This window comes from Hibiscus syriacus, unplaced genomic scaffold, assembly GCF_006381635.1.
Source record: "Hibiscus syriacus cultivar Baekdansim isolate YM2019G1 unplaced genomic scaffold, ASM638163v2 tig00110213_pilon, whole genome shotgun sequence".
NCBI classification, from domain to species: domain Eukaryota; kingdom Viridiplantae; phylum Streptophyta; class Magnoliopsida; order Malvales; family Malvaceae; genus Hibiscus; species Hibiscus syriacus.
The window spans coordinates 1528251-1551355 of NW_024062630.1; the positions used below are offsets into that span (position 1 = coordinate 1528251).

The 23105-nt window shown below is 29.5% G+C and overlaps 3 protein-coding genes and 1 pseudogene across 3 annotated transcripts; 1 reads left to right on the forward strand and 3 right to left on the reverse strand.

The window, feature by feature from the left end:
* Positions 1 to 1820: 1820 nt before the first annotated feature.
* Positions 1821 to 3256, reverse strand: LOC120113881 (F-box protein SKIP24). The gene is made up of 4 exons (XM_039134936.1): positions 2935 to 3256; positions 2691 to 2864; positions 2195 to 2357; positions 1821 to 2104 (listed from the first exon to the last, which is right to left on the reverse strand). Exons 1-4 carry the CDS (start codon positions 3168 to 3170, stop codon positions 1958 to 1960), a joined length of 720 nt encoding a protein of 239 aa, XP_038990867.1. The 5' UTR covers positions 3171 to 3256; the 3' UTR covers positions 1821 to 1957.
* Positions 3257 to 4428: 1172 nt separating this feature from the next.
* LOC120113692 lies at positions 4429 to 5061 on the reverse strand. The gene has a single exon (XM_039134760.1). The coding sequence runs from the start codon at positions 5059 to 5061 to the stop codon at positions 4429 to 4431; it is 633 nt and encodes a 210-aa protein (XP_038990691.1).
* Positions 5062 to 9378: 4317 nt separating this feature from the next.
* On the forward strand, positions 9379 to 10378 carry LOC120113693 (annotated as a pseudogene).
* A 261-nt stretch (positions 10379 to 10639) lies between these two features.
* LOC120113695 lies at positions 10640 to 11308 on the reverse strand. The gene has a single exon (XM_039134762.1). The coding sequence runs from the start codon at positions 11306 to 11308 to the stop codon at positions 10640 to 10642; it is 669 nt and encodes a 222-aa protein (XP_038990693.1).
* Positions 11309 to 23105: the final 11797 nt, after the last annotated feature.

Here is a 23105-nt window from a genome sequence, read left to right on the forward strand (position 1 = left end):
GGAAAATCATAGTTTAGTAATTCTGCAGAGAAAGTGAGACTGATATCGATGTTTGAAAAATCATGAATTTAGTAATACTTGTTCTGGAAAATTTCCCATTGGCCGGATAAGTGATAACATGGTTCTTCCTATATTGTGTATTGTTGCATCCCATTCTTGGATGAAACTTGTATAAAATGTCCTACTTGGAGAAGTCGTCTATCTGTTCATAAGGTTTTTCATTTTGAATTTAGATCAATTAACCTCAAAAAGTATTTCAAGATAAATAAAATAAAAACAAAAGCTTTTATTTGTCCAGCAATTGAAAGTCTTATTTGATTGACAGATCAAAGCTCTTTAAATATTGCACAGGTAAAGAAAAAGGTCCAAATCCAATAGTTTATAAACGGATAGAAATGCAAAAGTGTTTAACTGTTTATATATGTGAGGGACTGAGGGTTACATAAAAGGGTAGACCTAACAAGTTGAAGGATCATCAAAGCAAATTCATATATGTGTAAACCTTACAAATTAAATTTGTCCAATAAAAAGGAAAAAAAGTTGAATCGTCCTTCTTCATGAGGTTTAAAGTTCCCTGTCTCTACTCCTGGTCTGAGATAATTTGTCCATCGAAGCCTGCAACTTTTGCTGCATCTCAGCAACCCTTTTTATAAACAAATACTGATAGGTTTGAATCAGCCAAGAAAAAGTATGGAAATCCATTGTTTATTTAACCGAAAAAATTTAAAATTCTGCAACAGAAACATGGGATCTCCAATTGGCAGGACCGTGTTGTTGGACGTAAGAAACAAGAATGATGTCTTCCTCACGGGTCCTTGAACCTTTCTTCATGCCAGCTTTGTCACACCATGGACCTCTTCCCATGCCTCTTTTCACTTGCTTTGTATTTTCACCTATACAGCTTCAACTTTATATCTATATATATACACCGAGACGATGGTTTGCTTTTACTTGTATAAAACCAAGTTTTATATGGTTTTATTTCTTCTTGTATTTTATGTTTAATTTACCATTATATATGACAAGTTTTTAATAATATAAACAAATTTAATAATTTGTTTCATCTAAAAATATAATGATAAATTTAATATTTATATATATATTTTTTAGTTAAAATTAACTACGAATATTTCAAAAATGAACTTAACAAAAGAGCCAGAAGACGATGTGTGGAAGGTAATCTCGAAACACAGAAGATCAAAACATTTATATAGCTCGCTTGTAAAAGAAAAATCCTAACAAACAATGAATGAGTGAGAAGACAGCTCGTATCGGACCCATATTGGAACAAAGCAAACAGATGATAAAAACAGAGTCCTTAAGAAATTACAACAATTTTTTTACAACCGAGATTCGTGCAAGTCAACCAATATTTTAACAAGTTAAAAGATTGTTCACTTATTGAGAGAAAAATACTATAATTTGACTGAATTGGATTTCTTCTACTTATGCAATTTTCTCCCCCCCCCCCCAATGAACAATACTATAATTTGCGTTATAATTCTTTATTCTAGTTGTAATAAGTTTGAAATTATAATCTTTTATTTTGATTATAAGAATTTTGAAATTATAATCCTTTGTTTCGATTGTAAGAAGTTTGTAAGGAAAAACTGTTGATTGTTTGGTCTCTAAGGGACACAAAATGCATATACCTTCAGGACATCATTTTATTTCCATTTTTCTTTGGACTCTAACTAGATAAAAAAACAAAATCATTTACAGCTTCTGAAACAACTGGGTGAAACTAATGATTATAAATGTTGAGCAAGCCACAGATTATGCTAAACAGATATTAAAACGTAGGAAGAGTAACCCTAAAATATTTGAAACATGCAACTCACATTCTCATAAATCACTCCAGAATGAAAAGTATGTAAAACACAATGAAGCAGAGAAAAACATGTCACAACATCACCCCCCCCCCCAATTATAGCGGACGAGGAAATAAACTAGAATCTTACGCTTGATGTATGCTTTTCAACTTCTTCTTCTTTCTCCCATTTTCATGGCTTTCGTTACTTATCGGCGTATAATCTCGTAAAGGGTGATATTTCATGGATTTCAACTCTTCCTTCGCTGTATCAAGCCTTCGTTTCTCGTCTCTCTGCCGTTACAACACCGAAAACACTCAAACATTCTTTATTCGAAGTCATTAATTAGACATGTTAGTACACCATAAGAAACCGATACTCACATAGGCCTTATTGAACACTTGTAGCTGCTGGTTGCAAAGCTTAACCTCCATATCCAGTGCACGGACTCTAGACTCGACCGGAACAGTACATTGCTCAACCAGTTGCTTCTGCCTACCACGCACAACCTCGGGTTGCCACACATTCAAAGCTACGAAAGCTTGACTGAAATTGAATGCAATGAGGACTCTGTTTAATGAACAAAAATGCCAAACGTTCTGTCTCCATGGTTTCAACTTAAAATTAGATTCGTTTTGTTCCCCAATTGTAGGTGTAAAAGAAAACACTTTTACCTCCTACATTCCTCTAATCACAAATGCCAATAACATAAACATATTCAGTTTGGTTTAAACTGGAAAACATAAACTTCAAACAGAATTTAAAATTATATCCGGGAAAAAAAACTCATTAATTAATGAAATATTTCTACTTTAATCTTCTTCTTCTGAGCACCAAAATCAGAAATAAAACACTAAAAAAAGAAATTGGAATTGTTACCTAACTTTATGTAAATTAGACAATTCCGATAGAGAGGACTTCAATTTATTTCTTTCCTCAAGTAATCGAACCTCGATTTCTCGAAGTTTCCGAATATGCTCGGCAACCTGACTCTCTTTCCTCAACACCGCCCTTTTATGAGCCCATAACTTCCTCTCTCTTTCCCTCTCAAACCTACCCAAAATACAAAACTGTAAATGGCATTTAAAAAAAAAGGTTAAGAAAATGTTTCTTTAGAATTTACCTGATTCTGTAAAGGGATTTAGGGGAGGAACATGATGATGGAACTGACGAGGTTTGTGTGGGGAAATCAACGGAGATCAAGTGGGACCAGAGTGAATATTCATCGGATAAACGATGGAGGCGTCTGCAGCTGATTGAAACGCAACAAAGATCTTTGTATGTAAAGCTCGAGGCTTTGATTCCGATTTCTAGTATTTTTCTCCATAGCTCGTCTGGTAGTTCGTTCCTCGAACTCATTTTTCTTCTTTATTTTTCTAATTGATTTTTTTTTTCAGCTGAAAAGATCCGGTTTTATCCGGATAGTTTCTAGAACTGGTTCTAGAAGATCCGGGTTTTATTCATTTATTTTGTCAAAATTAGATTAAAATTTATTTATATTTAAAGTTATTTTAATTATTCTATTATAAAAATTAATATTTTAATCCATATACTATATTCAAAATTTCATTTTAATCTATTTATTTTAAAAAAGAATATTTTAATTTTTTTATAATTAAAAAATTAAATTTAGTCCAACACACAAATTATTGTCATAAAAATTATTTACGTATTTTATCTAACTTAAAAAAATACCAATTCAATTTATGATTATAAAATAAATGATAAAATTTAAAATTAATTAAAAATATAAAAAATCTTACATTGAATACTAGATTATATAAATATAATTTTATCGACCACAAATCAATTATTTAGTTTGATTAAATAGTTAATTATTATGTTTAACTTTTTTTAATTTTTTTTATTAATTTAAGGTAATTATAAGATAATATCTAAAATATTCTTAATCAATTAACAATAAATACTCAAATATCCTTATATACATCATATTAAAACTTAAAACCTCTATAAATAATAATCATCCCTTAAACTTACTTTTACTATAAAAGAATATTGTATATATTAAATTAAATATTGAACTTAACTAAGTGATTAGATGTGCCTCTCTCACAAGTCCTAAGTTCAAGTGCTTTTGCTGCCATTCTTATTTTCTTGATTCTTCGTAATATTTTCAGTTGGTAATCGAAAATGTTATGTTCTTCGTAATATTTTTAAATTCAATAGAAAATGTTAGAAAAATGTAAAATTTTAGGTTATATAAAACCTTTAAATGTTGTGTTTTTTATCACATCTTCAATTACGTACATTTTCATTGGTTTTTAACATTAAATTAAATTGTCGTATCTCGGTACTTCCCCAAATAAATTCTTAATTAGACCACTTGATTTATTGTCCAATTAGATTGAGAGTAATAAAACTCTGAGATATACGTATGCTTAGCAACAGACTTCCATGCAAGAATAATTAGCAAAAAGGTTATATATATCCATGCTAGAATCTTCATATCACCGGAAATTATACAATTACAAGGCTCTTCTCAATACTCGTACACTACAAACTCTAATTAATTTACATCACCAAAGAAACAAAAACAAAACTACATCACAAAAAAACAGATTCAGCCATTCCTATATGATGCAGTAGTGGGGATTTCTCACCCTTTGGAGAAAGATAATTTCCCACTAATCAATTTATTTCCACTCTCTCTTCTCACATAGTCTTTCTTTTTCATTGATCTTCTCATATTTGACCCTTCCCCGTTAATTGTAGGAACTATATACCATCCAACACAAGTACACAGTATCGCAACTGATCTTCCAACAAACATCAAAAACAATAAAATCAGGATTACAATAACTGGGATGTAATAAGATGGCTTTCTCAGATTCTTCCATGAAAACCTCTTCTTCTTCCTCTTCTTCGATTTCACGTCGATGTTTTTATCAGATTCTGATGGGGTTTGAACCTTTGTTTTTACCATGATGGGGTTGTTGTTGTCTTGCAGGTTTATCACAACCGGGACACAATCGTTTGACTTGTTGTAAACGAATCGAACTAAGCTTTGTGATCCCGTTTGTGAATAAATTTTCTGCCTTTTCTCCTCGAGTTCTGCTAAAAGTGCAGAAAACTGGTCGAGTCCCCGTGTTGAATAGGGATTCTTGGTGTCCTTTTTTCTTTTTGATTTTCTGGGTGAACGAGCAGGGCTGGTAGACCAGATTCCATTACCTTCTTCTTCTTCTTCTTCTTCTTGGTGATGGAAAGCTCCACAGAGAAATGGATAAAACATGTGAGTGGAGTTCTTTTTTTGAGAATTTCAGGACGGATTCAAACAGGAAATAGAGACTTATAGAAAGAAAAAAAACTACACCTAAACCTGCTACTTGGTCAAATTAATGGTTGGGAGAAAGAAATGAAAACACAATAAATAATACGAATAGAAGCTTCCACTCGTTTTATTTGACTTGAAGATGAACCAGTTATTTCTTTTAGGTGTTAGTTAAATTCAAAAGATTTTGTTTTTCAGGTGATTAAAATGAGAACGTTCTAAAAGTTCAGCGACTAATTTGGCAGTTTACTATAATTAAAAATACTAATTGAAGCCTCAACTTTGACTTTTTTGATGTTTTGTTCAGATTATGAGCTACGTTGTTTTCTTGTTTATGGTTGTATTCAAGTCGTAAATCATACTTATTATATAATTTTTAGGGTAAATTAAGTATTTAGTACTTAAACTATCAATTTTAGTTTGTTTTAGTACCTAAACTTTCATTTTTTTCAAAATCATACCTAACGTTTAATTTTTGTTTCATTTTAATACTTGTCGTTAAAAACATAATAGACAGGCTCCAAATTGACGATGAACTCTTTAACTTCTTCATCCTTCGATCTCCGTTGTCAACCATCCAATGGACTTGAAAATGGATTGTGTTGGTCAACTCGTCATTCTCTCGTGGTCTACCGTTCGAATTAATCGTTCGTCCACCGAAGTTATGCCCTATAAGCCCTTTTGTTAAATTTTTAATGAATGTGTACTAAAATGAAACAAAAACTAAACATTAAATATAGTTTTGAGAAGAAAAAAATTTAGGTACTAAAATGAACGAAAACCTATAGTTTAGTTATTAAATGCATATTTTATCCATTTTTATTAGCCTGGGTGAATACATGAGTATATATGTTTAAAATTTCTTAATCATTTGACATTAAACTATTATATCCTTGCATACATTATACTCGAACCCGAAATTTCAAATGATAACAACAATCATTTAATCACTAAAGTCGCTTAGCTCGTGTTGTTTATATAAATTTTAGTCGATGACTATCTTGTTTTGTATTACTAATAATTCAATTGAATTCAAAACTTGAGGGCCTAATTAATAACTCCAAACATATAGTTCCCCGGAAAAGGGGGAACCTTCCGCAATTAATAATTTATCTTCTAGATGCACTTCATTCTATCAAAGGGATAGACCTTCATACGTTAATTTTCCTCATCTCAATGTACACGTAATTTTAAATATGAAATAAAAAATAATTAAAAATATGATACGACTAAAATTCAAATATAAAAATATATGTAAACCGCCAAACTAATATCTACCATTTTTTAATTAATAATTATGTAACCCATTATGTTAGAGTTAGTGTTTATTTTAAATAATTCTTACTCTCCGGGCGTATTAATTTATTTTTGATAAAACCCTTAAATTGCTTCCAGAAGCCACAAATTGTATAGTTGTCAACAAATATTTTCGTTTTTATTTTTGTCTGAGTAAAAATGAAAAATACCCTTTTTATTTTTGTTTATTTTTGGTTCGGGGAGATAGAGAGAAAGAGATTAAAAAAATATATGAATGAAATATAATATTTTTATTTTTATGTTAATTTTTAAATATTTTTTTAATAAAATCTTATTTTTATGTTAATTTTTTAATATTTAGATTAAGATTGTAGATTACTTTTTAAAATAGTTTTTACTTTTATGTTAATTTTAAAATATTTATATTAATATTGTAGATTTATTATTATAAATTTGTATATTAATTTTAGGCAATTTTCTTAGGTAATGTGATAAAAAAAACACTCATGTAGGATGTGAGGAGATTATTTTCTCATCTGGTGTTATTGTCACAATATACTTCGAAAGATGTCCAAGTGACATGTCGTCTTTGGGGAGATGTTCGAATCACATGAAATCGTTGAGTTTTACAAGTTTTTGAGTATGCATGTCGCTAGGAGGAAAACGTTGTATCATCTCATCTAGTATACACTATAATTATCATATTGCTTGAAAATATAATTTTCCCACATTCTAGATAAAGAAATTCTGCCATAATATTTGAACAATTTTACCATCTATTTCGATATATTTATTCATATTTTGTACATATTTTTTTTATACAATTATTCTTATACGGTGTTTATGTTACGAATATATTCACCTAACGTCTTACGTTAGTTGTTAGGTGATGTCAATTTTTTTTAAGAATAAAGAGACGACATATTGTTAATATGAGAAATAGGAAATAAGGATCAATTATATAAAAGTTGATCAATTTATGTCTGCTTTTTCATTTTAATGTCTAACGTTTATTGTGTTATAGTTTGATGTCTAATATTTTATTTCGTTACTTAAAATGGGTCAAATCGTGACGGACCATTAAGTTTAACTGTTAAACTATTAAAAATGTCACATGACATATTTTTTTTAATATTAACAAATGATTTTTGAAAATATTTTTTTAATAATTTTTAATATTAAACCTTTTTTGCTCGGTTTGAAAAAGAAACGAAAGCCTTGTCGTCGCTTAGGACTACCGATGGACGTTCTTAGCTTTGCTGTCGTCGAGATTTGTGTGGGGGTGGTCACAACAGTCGGTTAGGGTCGTACGTCATCTCCGTTGGTCGTGGGGACTTTGACAGCCCCTTTTCCACCCGTTTTCTGGCTGCTTCAAGTCACGGCTAGGTGACCGTGAGCATCGCCGACTCTTGTTACTGTTGTCAATAAATTCTGTCACCGGCAGCCTTTAATCGGACCAAACCATATTTCATGCTTTTGTTCACTAGGGTTAACGAGTAAAAACTGTAAAAAGTTAAAAGGTTTAATTTTTCAATTAATCTATTTTAATTAATTTTTTATTTTCAGAAATTATTTTTTAATATTAAAAAATATATCATGGGGCATTTTTAATGGGTTAACGGTTAAACTTGACGGTTCGTCACCACTTAACTCATTTTGAGTAACAGAATGAAACGTTAGACACCAAATTAAAACGAAATAAACGTTAGACATTAAACTAGAAACTCATGCATAAGTTGAACAACTTTTATATAGTTAAGCCTAAGAAATAATGACAAGAAAGAACAACCACCTAGAGAAAATGATAGATTAGATAGATCAATATATATTTTCCTTTAAAATCATTTTAAATTAGATTTTTTTTCTTTAAAACTTGAATCAATCTCAACCAACGAATATTACGTACCATTTATCAAAAACAATTTTCTCTTATGTTTAGGTTATAATAAGGTATCTATAAAAACAAGAACACCCATCATTCTTTTGTAACCAAGTGAAATAGTAGAAGCGTCATATTTGATACATGATCCAATGAAATTGTCCCATTTTTTTAAACATAAATTCATGTGGTACATCATGAATAAACACGTAATAATGTAAATGAGTTAACTGTTAATGGGTCCTCAGCCTTTAGTAATCGGTGGAGGGGGGAAAATGATAATTAAAATTGCAATACCCTTTAAATCCACACCGCCTGCCGTCCTTTGTCGCCGCCGACCCTCCACCCGACAACCAATCACTATGAAAATATACCAGAATTGGAGCCAATCGACACAACCTCCAACGAACCCTGACGCTACAAATCGTTATCTCATGTGATCCCAACAGTCAATCAACATCAAGGATGACGACGTCTGAATAAAGAGATGACAAGAACAACATCAGTGGCAGTGGACCAGTGGTGGTGGTCGACAAGGACAACATCAGCGGGTTAGGGTTAGGGATTTATGATTTTTAGGAATTTAGAATTTTTGTAATTTAAGATAAATTAGGGTTTTTTAATATAATAATATTTTATTTTTACTTTTTAAAATAAAATTTACAAAATTACCAAAACGTGACACATGTTACTTAATGGAATTTTTTAACAGTTGTTACGGTTGAGGCACCTAGAATAATAATGTTTGTAACGTTAGGCACCTCAATGACAGAAAATAAAATCAAGCACCACATTAGAAAAACAATATAATTTAGGCATTTATAGTTAAAAGAAGTGTTTGTTTATGTTCAATCAGAGTTAATTAGAGATAATTATAGGTTGGATTGAATCAAGTTTTGAATTTATCCAAATCTAATCGAGAATATTCATCATCTATGCAATCAAAAATCCAACATGAATTTTTGCTATGCAAATATGAGAGCTGTCCAAATATATTGTAACCGCAAAATAAAAGGATGTTATCTACGTACAGTGATATAGAGGAAAAAGATGATCCACGCATATGGTGTCGGCATCGGCTTCCATTACTTGTTTGTATAAACGACTCAGTCCGGATGAATGATCAACGTTAACTTGGGGATATGCGCAAACAAGAACAACTACTCCAAGGAGATGAAGATTTCCATGATGTTCAACTCGGTCTCAGCAGCTTTGAATTCTCCAATGTCCCTTTGAAGCATTACAGTAAAGGCCCTTTCTTTCATTACATCAACGACTCTGATGTCAAGATTCTTCAATCTTGCAACGGATTGCTTCTCTGTGAATCATATAGAAGATGTTTCTTGATTTGCGATCCAACTACTAAAGCTTTCAGGAAGATTTATTGTCCTAGTAACTCATGTTATAATCTCCTTTCCAGATTTTGTGTTAGTTTAGCTTTTGACCCTCTAAGATCACCGGATTACAAGATCATCTGTATATGGGAAAGTTACAAGGAGCCTTGTAAGTTCAATCTGGATTTATATTCATCAAAGACTGGATCTTGGGATTTATCCATAATCAGTTTCGAGATAGATGAGGATGAGCCTGTAGATTTAACTATGGGGTTTTCTGTAATGGAAGGATTCATTGGTGCGGATACGGAAACGAATCATTGTACTTCGATGTAGAGAATGAATGTTTAGAAACAATGCCGATGGCGTTACCGATTCAGGTGGAGGCGCCGGAGGAATGTCGATATTTCGGGGAGTCTAGAGGAGTTTTGTATCTCACGGTGACATATTGTATGCCGGTTTGTTTAGAGTTTGATATCTTTGAGATGGGAAGAGATTATTCTGAATGGATTTGGAAGAAACGAGTGAATGTGGGCGATGCGGTAAAAGTTTTCCCGGAGTTGGAATTAGGATGTGTGGAGTACGGTCCTGGATTCTCCGGCGTTTGTATCATTGGATGGGAGGAAGAAGAAGAGCCGATGGTGGTGGTTTGGGCGGATGGAAAAATAGTTTGCTTTGATAATTGTTTACGATCTGGGGCCAGGTATCAAAATTGGGTCGCTGTATCTTGGAGAAGATGATCATCTACACTGTGAAGTGTGAACGATTCCATGCTTATCAATACTTCGAGAACCTCTCTTGTTTATGATTTTTGCTTTATACCAAATCCAGCAATTGTGTACAAACCAACTTCTTCTAAAGCATCAGTGCTTGGATTTTAGGGAACTGTGGCATAAGGGTCGTTCCTCGTGTTTTATGTACAATTGAAAATATGCATACATTTGAATGGAATTCTGCTTTGGTTAGTAATAGAATTTTTTTTTTGGATAAGTAAATTATATTCCATCCAAAAAAAAGAATACAACTTAGCTGCAACAATACAGGCAAAAAAATAACTTTAAAACAGACCTCAACTTATGCACAGACTCCTATTAACATCATCAATCCTATGCATGCAGTGACTATACAATTTGATTTTAACAGATTCCCTGATTCTATTTACAATACAATCAACAGAACGAGAAAGACCTCTGAAGCTTCTGTAGTTGCGTTCCTCCCAGATATAATACAAGAAGGCAGTCCAAGCAAGCTTGAGGATCCGCACACGGAGGGAATTGCCTCTCAAGTTATCAATAAGCCAGTTGAGGCGATCATCCCAATTGAGCATAACAGATCGAAAACCACATGAGCTAAGAACAGCATTCCATACTTCCCTGGAGAAAGGACAGTCTGCAAACAGATGGTCCCGGGACTCCAAACCAGTCCCACACACAACACAATCAGCATCCATAGTCAATCCAAACCGAATCAGCCTATCCTTGGTAGAAAGTCTATCAAGGATAGCCATCCAGGAAATAAGGGAAAATTTAGGAATATGGGCAGGGAACCAAATGATCTTGTGCCATCTGACCTTATCCCTGCAAATCCGAACCTTATCCCAAATCCACTTGTCTCTAACTAGGTTCCAGTCAACAGAAGGCAAAAACATACACCTCGCCACCTCCCTAAGCTTCAAAAACTTCTTTAGAATCCAGCTAAAGTGGGCTCGAACTTCAGCCTCCCAGAATCCAGCAATCATTTGAATGGAATTCTGCTTTTGTTAGTAATAGAATTAAATTAGAATAATCATTAAAAAATAATTAAAATGATATTGCAAAAAAAAATGAATTTATCTCACCTTTAATAATTATATATTTTTTCATTCAATATCACCCATTTGCTGCTCATCTTCTCCGCTAAATTGCCCCCATAAGATTATTTGAATAAAATCATTCAATTTTACCCATAAGAACCTAAATGAAATATCTGCAGCATAATTAGGTTGCCTGTCCCAACAGAATTTACCGGTTTTATGTTGGACCTGATGTGAAGTTAAACGTACAAAATCCACCCGTAAATTTATTCCGAGTCTTCGACGGTAGCTCGTCGACATGTGTAATCGGTACCGATTGAAATACGAGCAAGACCGCAAGGATCCAAGTCGAAATCATGCACCCAGTTTGACTTCTTATAGGCATAAACCTGGTGGTTATTTCCAAATGAACACAAACTCATCAGTTCTCCAACTGCATGTAATTTGCCTTTTACAAAACAACAAATAGTCTACAACTAAAGCAAATCCAGCACTGTAAGCCGCATATGCCTTCTTCTCGATCTGTTCTGCCGTCCCGTGGTTCGCTATCATCATCAAAGGAACGTTAGAAACCAGAGGTTACGTAAATCTGATACGTCCAGTGGACGACACAGGTCGAGGTCGGGATGATTGCTCGTCAGGTTCCAAATTATTCAAGTTTTATTATAAGTAAGACTCTGAAACTAATTAAGGGTCGTTAATGATAGTAATATAAGGTGTTGAGTTGCAAAGCTGTAGAGTTTCAGTTTGGTATAACGTGTTAATTGATAAGGAATATGGACCTCATAGGTTCTCCTACAAGACACTGTATATAGCAACCAAATATTTCAAAGACAAGCAACTTCTTAGATTCATAGGTTTCTGGAAAGTTTATAAAGGTACACTTCCTTATACAAATGAACAAATTGCAGTGAAGAAAGTACCCATGAATCAAATCAAGGGATGAAGGAGTTTGTGTCGGAGATTGTTAGCATGCGAAGGCTAAGGCATAAGAAATTGGTACGGCTTCTCGGCTACTATAGAAGTAAGAAAGTGCTCCTTTTGGTCTATAATCATTTGGAAAATGGCAGCTTCACAAGTTCTTTTTCAGCGTTCACAAACCGACCCTTAATTAGTTTCAGAGGTTTCAAATCATCGTGTGGCGTCGGCTTTTCCGTCTCCTCTCATATTCCCCGTCGTTGATTCTAAACACAATATATATGTGTGTGAGAGAGACTGGAAATTTAGGGGTTTTCAAAAACCCTTCTTCTTTTTCTTTTTATATGAATGGATTAAAAAATCTTTCAACTAATCATATTATAAAGTCGTTATAAAATTAACGACAGAGTGAACAAAAAAATTAATATATAAAATTTAGTTATTAAATTAAAAAAATATCATGAGTGAAATAGGAATGATAAGAAAATTTAACTATTAAATTTATAATTTATCTTAATAAAAAAAAATATTTTGTCAATCATGTCTCACCATGTACATGGACTATCAAGCCTTACAATGACCACATCAAACATAAGTGATAATGGTAATGTACGTAATCAGAGACGAATGTAAAATTTTGTATTAAGAGAATAAATTTATAAAATTTTAATAGATAAAAAATCTAAAATTTAGATTTTTCTCTTCTGACACGTTGATGAAAATATTAGTAATGTAAAGTGAGTAATTTTATATTAATTTAGAAAATGTTATCGTTTTCAAAAGTGTTTATATGTAATCTCACATCTTATCTTAATTGATTAATTGGATTTAAAGCCCAACACATATATTGTCATTGTTCGTTTAGCCTAATATATATTAACAATGTGTTTAAGATACATATTGTGCCTGTGCTTTCTATACCATTTTTATATATTTTATCAAAATATAATATTTTATGGAATGAAATATTTTACTATTTTTATTTACATTCAATTGATATTTACTCTCAATCACTAAATTAAATCATGTATATGTTAATATTTTATCAAGACTTATATTTAAACTTATAGAAAAAATAAGATATGTAATTATAAAAAATGGGAATTAGGGTTTTAAAAAAATCATCAAAATTAAAATTTAATTTAAACTATATCATCACTTCAAAATTAAATCAAATTATTTTTTCACTTCATTTGAGAATAAAATATTAATTAAAAATATTATTTTATGTTTATAAAATTCATATTCAATTTAGTTCAATTTTTAATAAGTATTATAGATTAATTAAAAACAATTAAATGATTATTTATTTATTTTTGTAAAATGTATATTAAATTTGGTTCGATTGTTATTTAAGTATTATATAAATGATATCTAATACTAAGTATACTAAGAAAATTCTTAACTTCACTTATAAAGTTAGGTGTTGACCCTTTTCAAAAAGCATAAAATTAAACTCATAAAATCTCAATATATATACAAATTGGACTAAAATAATTTTTACAAGTAAATTTGAGGATCTTGTTAAATGAACTAAACCAATCATGTTTTATTGATGTCAAAAAAAATATCATTATTTATTTAATACTTATTATAAAACTTTCAGTTTAGTATTTTTTTAGTATTATAGGTTAACATAAATGTTAATTTAATTAAATAATACAAAGTAATACACAAAACATAATATTAGATTTGATTTAAAAAAATAGTTAAATGATTAAAATAAATACACATAACCAACAACTGTTTGATCTGGTGGGATGAGGTACTAGGTCTTAATCCTGGCGTTTGAGAATGGAGCAAACTGGGTTGGGAGAGTTGCCCTCGCCTCTGCAATACCCGATATGGATTAGTCGGTCAATAGATCGGATACCAGTGATTAATTCAAAAAAAATGCACAAAAATAAGTAAAATACTAAATAAATAACTTACCTATTTATTTTATTTTATTAAAATAAATAAATAAATAAAGTGATTACCTTTAATTTTAGAATTAATCGCTGTCACCGTCAATGGGTTAGGTTTGGGTTAGGTTAAATTACATAATGAATGCACGTTATTACTAAAGTTCAGCCTGTGACATTTTGGCAGCTTGCTTTTGTCAAACTTATCAATTTAAGAAAAATTGTTTAATATACTATTAATTGCACAGGTAAAGATTAGAGTGACACGTACCTCTTAGAGTGTAGTAAAAATAATAAAAATTTAAGTAACCGTAAGAAAATGTAATATTTTTTTTAACTACCTTCGTAAAACTAAAATATTTCAAAAACATTCTTAATCTAGTATCATGTGGCGAGAGCTTATTAATTACTCATTCTAATTCCTTGCTTTCAACAATTTATTACTCCTGCCTTATTCATAGGGATGAGGATGGAGTAATGGTTCATTTTCTTATTTACTTGGTTTCTTTGATTATGTTTATGAACTTATACACACCCCTTTTTGTCCAGAATTAAAAAATATTATATTATTATTATTAATAAAATTAAATTACATTTTGCAGGCCTAATCCCAGCCCAGTTACAAGCCCACCAGGATGCCAACCCAATACCGGAGCCCACAAAGATAACACACAAGACCCAATAGCAGACCCGGATCCAGAGGAGAACCCGAACTGGCCCAATATCCGACCCAATTCAGCCGAACTGACCCGATTAGGGTTTCGGGTGAGTTACAGCGCTGCCTCAATCTTAACCCTTGGATCTGGACCCATCCAACGGTCCAGATCGCTCCAGGGAATAGGGTTTGAAACCCTAAGTGTGCCAGCCGCCGCCGCCATTGAAGAATCTGGACCGTCCATCGGTGCGTGAGATTCACGCGCTCCTTCAGATCGGCGCGTGAGCTGTCGCCGAGTGTTCCCGAGCCTTCTTGAAGCCATCGTAGTCAACAACAAATACCCAAAGTCAGCCAAATCAAGCCAAAAGTAAAAAAAAGGGATAAATTCCGAATGATCTGGTATTTTGCCGAAACCCACATGCAACCATTATAAAATGAGGATTGGAGAGCAAGGGGAAAAATACAACATTGGAACGAAGCAAAAAAAACATTTTCAGCCAGATTCGAACCAAATACCGAAGAAAAAAAATAGAAACTCACCTCAATTCGAAAGGCCAGAATCCCAATTCGAATATTTGGAAGGTAAATCTATAGATTTGGGTTGTTGGGTTGTGTTGTAAGCTACGGGGAGGCTATATTTAAGTTGGGGGTGACGAATGAAAGGTTCTGGAAAGTTTGAATCCTTTCGGCCCCGTAAGCCGCCGCAAGCTCCGCCGTGAATCCGCCGGCGGTGGCCCAATCGTCTTCCCTGACGAAAGAAAACCGAGCTCTCTCTCTGTTTTTGAAAGTGAAACCAAATGCGGAGAAATTGAAAATTTAAGCGTCATTTTGGGTTTAAATATCCAAACCAAAACGCAGTCGTTTTGGCCCCCAACCCTTCCATTTTTGAACAAAAGAGGATAATAATGTGTTTACTCCCCGTGCTTTGTAACTTTATTTTTCAGCCATTAAATGAAGTTATGTTTATTTCGTTTTGAGCATTTATTTTTAAATAATTATATTTTAGTCATGTTGTTTTACATGTCATGTACTTTTTTTGTTAATATTTGAATTTGACCCTAATATTTTTTATATTTTATTTTAGTCATCTAATGAAAGATTACTATATTATATTCGATAATGAAAGATGTAGTATACATGTCGGTAAAATAGCAGTAATGCGCAATATTTTTATTGTTAGGAATGTGATCTCAATTCTCTTAAGTCAAATTTTTTGCTGTGGAAATAATTTTATGCATTGCTTTGTTCAAGAACTTCAACAAAAATGGAATCCAATTCCATAGGTTCTACTAAGTGGTTCCCACATATATATATATATATATATATATATATTCCTTTATGACTATTCTACAAAGCAACGATTTTTTTTTGTTTTTTTTCTCATTTATATTTTTGTTATTGATTTCATGTATTATGTATTTTTGCTAATATTTGATTTTAGTCATGATATATGTAAATCTTTTATTTTAGTATTGTTTGGCAATCGGTTTAATTATTGTTGATTTTGTTGTTTGGTCTTTCAAGTTACAATCGATATCATTTTTGGTCCCTTAAATCACTGAATGAGTTTGTTGTATTTGAATTTGTAATGTGTGTTGTTTTAACTAACAATTTATTTTATTTTATGTAAATGTAAACATTGATTTTTTTAATTCGATTCACGTCTTCAAAGCAATGAAGGATTTTCTTTTAAACGAGTAATTCGAATCAAGTCTTTAAATTTTAATTTTCGTAATTAAGACAATCGATAAATTAAAATGGTACCAAAAGGGTAGTTAAAGGTGTTAATCCTTCATTGACTATAACCGACTCTCGAATCCGACATATTTTTTGTAAAAACATATCAGGTAGGATGGTGTCCGATCAACCTAAATATTTTTTAAATGATCGGTGGCGACTCTAACATGTTTTGTTTAAGTCGAAGCCCAATTCCGGGCCCATCCGAAAGACGGTTGCGACATAACTTAAATTTTTCTAAACTTAATTTTATTTTATATTTCAAAAATAATAGTTTGCTGGTAAAAATTATCATCAGCAAAAAAATTAATTGAGCCATTATGAAAATTTTGCATTCAATTGAACTCTTTTGTTGGTAAAAAAATAATTAAACATATCCGTTAAAGATTGTTATTAATTGAAAATTTTTAATTATTAATTAACAAACTATTAATAAAATAGTAATATATGACATAATAAAAAAAATTATAAAATCATAAAAAATCTATATGAAGTATCCTTGGACTTTAGAAACCAGATGTTCCATCCAGCCAAACTCACATTATTGAAATAGAGTGTCGTTTAAGAAATTTTGAATATAATCCTTAAAAAATTAAATTAAATTATTTTATTCTATTTCGATTTTTATAATATAAAAAAATTATAGTTAAATTTAAATTATTGATAATTATCATCAACTCCGATAATATTTTTAATAGCTGTTAATGCTTTTCATCCTTTTTTTTAATACAACGTATGAGAACTTTACCAAAATCATTAAGCTCATAATGCAACTTCAGAATTATTATAAAAATTATCTCAAATTCTTAAATAATCTCCAATTTTTCTTATTTTTTTAAAATCACAACATTACTTTAAATTATCAATTTTTTTTATCTTTAATCACATGTTTAATCTTATATAATTAAATAAAAACACAAGGTGGCGCTGCCACTAATCATATATTCTGTAAAGAATTCTCACCTTTTCTCCTGATTTTTTTTGGCAACCACGCAATACAATCAATACGTTTAGTTGTAATTATTTTTTCCTTGCTTGTCACGTGATAAGCTACTTTATATATATATATATATAATATTGTATTTATACTTATATTTTTTATAATTTAATTTATTTAGATACTCGTGTTTTCACTACTTATATATCATGTTCATTTTTTTGTATTTATTTTTCTACACGTTTTAGTATTTTTGTCGTATATTTATCAATTTTCTAAATATTTTACTATAATTTTTTGTGTTGTTTGTCTACGCAATTTCAAAAGAGAACAACAACTAATAGGTTTCGTATTATGTGGTGGATAAGGATGATAATGAATCAGATCACATTTTTAGTTCATTAGAATTTAACTTAAAGATTGAAGTCTTTCATTACACCTCATTCGATTTGGTTTGAAAGAATTCCGTCTGATTTAAAGTTAGATTCATTTTTTAAGTTAAAATTTGTATATGACCTAAATATATATATATATATATATATATTATTAATAAAATAAAGACATGATTAAAAAATATTTTATTATAATTATCTATAAATATATAAAAGATAATTATAACATTATGTTAGGTCAATTTTTTCACTCTAGATTGAATATGATCCGACCTAATTTAACGCGAATCTAATTTTTTTTTAAAAGAAAAATAAATATGACATTAATTATTATTTTCCAAGAAAAAATTATCAAAACTGATCTTATGATAATAAGTATCGTCTTTAAAAATATTTTACTCATTTTCAATTGAGTTGACAGTGACATTTATTTACTGCTAAAATGATTACCGAATTAAAGTGAACATGAAAAATCCAAATTGGACAGCTTTACACGTGAAAATGGCAAAAGTACAAATATAAGTTAATTGAAGTAAAATGGGGAACCAAGTGCAACGATCTCATTTCCATCAGATCATTGGCAATAAAATTTGTATAGGATTTGACCCAATCTCACCTTGTATACAAAATATTTTAGTTTTATGAGTTGGAAACTTATCTATATAATGATAAATTCAAAAAAAAAATAGGTTTAATACAATATAAGTGTTTAAATAATACTTCGAAATATGTTTTTGTGTCTAAATTTTTTTTTTGTTAAAAATATATGTTTAACGTTTTCTTAGTTACGCTTTTAAGTTCAAAAAAATATTATTTTAAAAAGTTTAATTTATTTATAAAAAACCCAAACATTTAATAAAATTATAAAAAACTCTAAAAATCTAAAATATATCATTTTAACCTCCATTACCGACGGTCGCCGGTCATTTCCGGCCACCATCATTCCTGAACACTTAGGTTTTGATTGGAATTACACAATGATTTGAATGATGGTGACGGTGTAGCTTATGGACGTTGAGATTAGTCGAAATCGATGAAAAATAATGACAGTGGCTTTATGGACGTCGAGATCAGTCAAAATCCACGAAAAATAATGACGGCGAGTTAGATCCGACGAACCTTTGAACCATTCTCTATGAAAATGGTGACATTTTACGACGAAAGGCCAACGGGGGTTTGATCGAGGGTCGACGCTAGTGCCGATGAAGATGGCGACGACGATCACAAATGGCCGGCCGACGACCATGAAAAGGAGAAGGGGGAAGGAAAAGAGAGTGGGAGACGGGGTTACATGGGCATGTGGCTTGTTTTTTGTAAATAAAAAATATAATGTGGGCATGTGGCTTGTTTTTTTAAATAAAGAATATTTTAATTTTTGAAAATTATCATAACGTGACACATATCACTTAACGGTCGTCATGATCCAGACATCTAAAACTCTCCGATGAAAACGTTAGGAACTTATTTTTAACAAAAAAAATCTGCATTAAAACATTTTTCGAGGTAAAGTTTAAGTATTTATTTTTGTATTAAGCAATATTTTTAAGTATATATATATATATATTAAAATGAACATAATTATTAAATAAATAAATATCAAAAGAAAAATTAAATTTTAAAATAAACACCTATTTATCCTTATTGAAGCATGAACTCACTATTAAACCCATATAAGTTTAGATGGAAAATAAAATCTAACTAAAAAATATTTTTACAAATCAAATACAAAAACAAAATACTAGAATCTTAAAAGCAATTAAAACAATGGAGAATGAGACATAACATAAATAGTTGTAAGGGTAAACTATACTTATGATCACCTAACTATTCCTCTTTCTCACTTTGACCATCGATATTTAAATTTTATCAATCAAACCATGTAACTATTTAATTCAATTCAAATTCTTATTAACTGCCATGTCAGTTCCTTGTTAAATTTTAAAGAAAGGTGACTTGATTGGAATAATTAAATAGTTAAATAGTTTGATTGATAAAATTAAATTATTGATGGTCAAAGTATAAATGGGTAATAATTAGGTTATCATAGACATAATTTACCTTCTTTTAATCAATTGTAATTTTGATGATAATAGAAAGAAGATTAGGTGAAATAATGATGATGGTAGTGGCGTGGTGCGGAAGTGTCAGTGTCAGTCAAATTGCGAGCGGCTGGTATTAAAGGACAGTAGGGTTCCGATAATAACATTTATTTATGGTCCTGATTAACCATTTCGCTGTAACTGCTTGCCTGCAATTTTTTTACTATATTTTTTAGATCCGAGATCAATATAATATGGTATCTATTTAAATTTTTAATAATAAAGAAATATATATTTATATACGTGGTCTTCAAATTTAATACATTAAATTATAATAATAAATTCATTAACTATTAAAATTATTTGATTCATATGCCTGTAAGCAAATTTAAAAGGGATTTCATTGTTGTTAACATTTTTCAAAACAAGTGGTTAAAAGTTTTCGATTGATATTTTTATTCTCCTCTAAATTGTGAGTTCAACATTTATTAAGAACAATTTTTTTTCATTCTTCTTCACTAAGTAAAAATTATTTGAACATAGAGATTCTATTGCTTAATTTTATCGGTTTCTCTCGTAGGTCACTTTCCATTTTTTTAAAAAACTAATAATAATGTGAACATATAGATATAATTGCTTGAATTTAAAACATTTGAAGAGAATAATACTTCATTTAACCACTTAGATCACTTAATATTTAAAAAAATTATATTAAAAATGTTAATTTAGTTTTTTATTAATAGAATCAAATGTTGACTATTACGGTGTTGATATAGTGATTTACTGTGTTTACATGATGAATTAATATATGAGCTAAATTAATTTTTTTAGTTTGATGGTCGAATTGATTTTTGGAATATTCTAAAGTTTATTTACTTTTAAAAAGAAAAAATTATTTAGAATATAAATTTTAAAAATATTTGAATATACACAATATTAAATATTAAAATATTAAAAAAATAAATCAATAACAACACCATTGAAAAATTTAAAAATTAAATTATCATTAAAAATGATAATGTGACACGTATCGCATCATCAAAATTGATGATATGACATATATTACGTTATTAAAATAATAATATAATTTATGTCATGTCCATAATTAAATAAATATAAAAATATCGCTTAAGTAATATGAGTTTAATTGTTGATTCGTCAACGATTTTTATTTAACAATAATTATTTTTGATCAAAATTAAAATATTAAAAAATAAAATACACACAAAATATAAAGTGACCATTAATACAAATACTGAAATATTTCTACATCTTAATTTTAGATAAAACCTAGACTAAAAGTTTGATATTATTAAATTAGATGATAAAATACACAGAATTTTAATAACAAATATACATAATATAAAATTAAGGGCTTTTGATGTCTTTTCAATTAAAATACCAATTAATTCCCTTAAATAAAGTAGATTAAAAGAGTAAATTCCACCCACGAGGGTGGGTGGCAAAAATTATTTCTGTACTGTATATAAAATTTGCGAATAAATGCGGTGCCTTTAAATAACAATTAAAATATTATCATCTTGTTGGTTCGAGCTTAAATTGATCCTTTTTTTATATAATGATTAATTAAATGAATTTTATATTTTTTGAGATTTTACACATCCCCTTTTCAGGGAAATCATCAATATTGGAAGTAAATAAACAGAGTGTTTGGACAAATTGTTTATGAATTGTTCGTATAATATTTTTTTATTAAGTTAAATAAATAAGTATGAATAAAATATTTATGTTAATTTAATAAACGAATAGACATAGACATGAGTATGTTCGGTTCGTTTATGTTCAAGAACAAACTTGTTTGTTGACTCATTTATCAATTCTTTTATAAGCTCTTTTATTCTATTCTCTTTTTTTTCCTTCTAATTTTTTACATTTTAATTATTTACGAAGGTATGAACTAAATTGAATATAAGGTGAACTTTGAAGTTTAAAATGTAAAACTTAAGAAATTTAAAGATTAGTATTGTAATTTTACAAATTTTCTTTAACTCCCACGTAAAAAGATAAAAAGAGTGTTTTGACAAATATTAAATGAACATATTTACAATCTTAAAAGAAATTTAAATTAATATGTTCGCGAACACTAAAGGAATGAACATAACACTTTTAGAAATAAATAAATAAATATTAATATAATATTAAAAATTTAAATGAACACGAATAAAATATAAATACATTAAAAAGCTAAATAAATAAATACGAATATAATATTAAAAATTTAATAAATACGAATAAAATATAAATATATTTAAAAAAACTAATAAAATTTTATTTGTTCGAGTTCAATTCGTTTAATTCCTAGGTGTGATATATAATTTGAATACGAATATATGTCTGCCAGGTGTGATCTATAATTTGAACACGAATATATGTACTAAGCAGACCTACATTGGCATGTTGAATTCATTAAGTAAAGACAAAGTGGTAGGTATTTGAAGGACAGGAAAACAAATAGTAGGTAATATAAATATTTTAATATTTAATTAACCCGTCGCCATTTTCGATTTGTAAAATTCCACTTGTTTACACATAAATATTTTATAAATAATATTTTAATTCATTCATCCCATTTTGTTTTTAAAATACTTGAAATTCGAGGTTCATGCTGTTTAAATATTCAAAATATATTTGTAATATTTTCTTATTGAATTTAGATTTAAAATTTATATTATATAAAAATATTTAAATATTAAATATACGTAAATAAAAATGATGTAGGCAACTTAATTGATAAAAATATAAATTTATTTATATATTAAATATATTTTAATATGAGACGATTACAAGATATTATGTATTCAAAAGATTTTTCATCATTGGATAACATTATACTTAAACTTAAAATCTATAAAAACAATAATTAAATCTTTAATTAATAAAATCGTTTAATTTGACACATTAAAATATTAATTATACATGTACAACGTGATGGAGTAAATTTAGAAAATCAAGAAAAGATTTAGAACCAAAAAACAATGGTCCTTGTCCATGTGGGACGTGACGCAGTTTTCCTCCAATAGAATAATAGTGTTCCAATGATATTTTTTATTTTTTTAAAAAATAATTTTTAACTTTTAGAATTTTATTTATTAAATTATATTAATTAAAAATAAAATTAAAACTATTTTTAATATTGACCT

Excerpts from the sequence above, each read along its gene's own strand:
- LOC120113695 (XM_039134762.1), bottom strand. The coding sequence starts at position 11,308 with ATGATTGCTGGATTCTGGGAGGCTGAAGTTCGAGCCCACTTTAGCTGG.
- LOC120113881 (XM_039134936.1), bottom strand. The coding sequence starts at position 3,170 with ATGAGTTCGAGGAACGAACTACCAGACGAGCTATGGAGAAAAATACTA. Across the intron at positions 2,865-2,934 it reads AAATCCCTTTACAGAATCAG|GTTTGAGAGGGAAAGAGAGA; the intron begins GTAAATTCTAAA and ends TATTTTGGGTAG. Across the intron at positions 2,105-2,194 it reads AAGTGTTCAATAAGGCCTAT|AGAGACGAGAAACGAAGGCT; the intron begins GTGAGTATCGGT and ends TTGTAACGGCAG.
- LOC120113692 (XM_039134760.1), bottom strand. The coding sequence starts at position 5,061 with ATGTTTTATCCATTTCTCTGTGGAGCTTTCCATCACCAAGAAGAAGAA.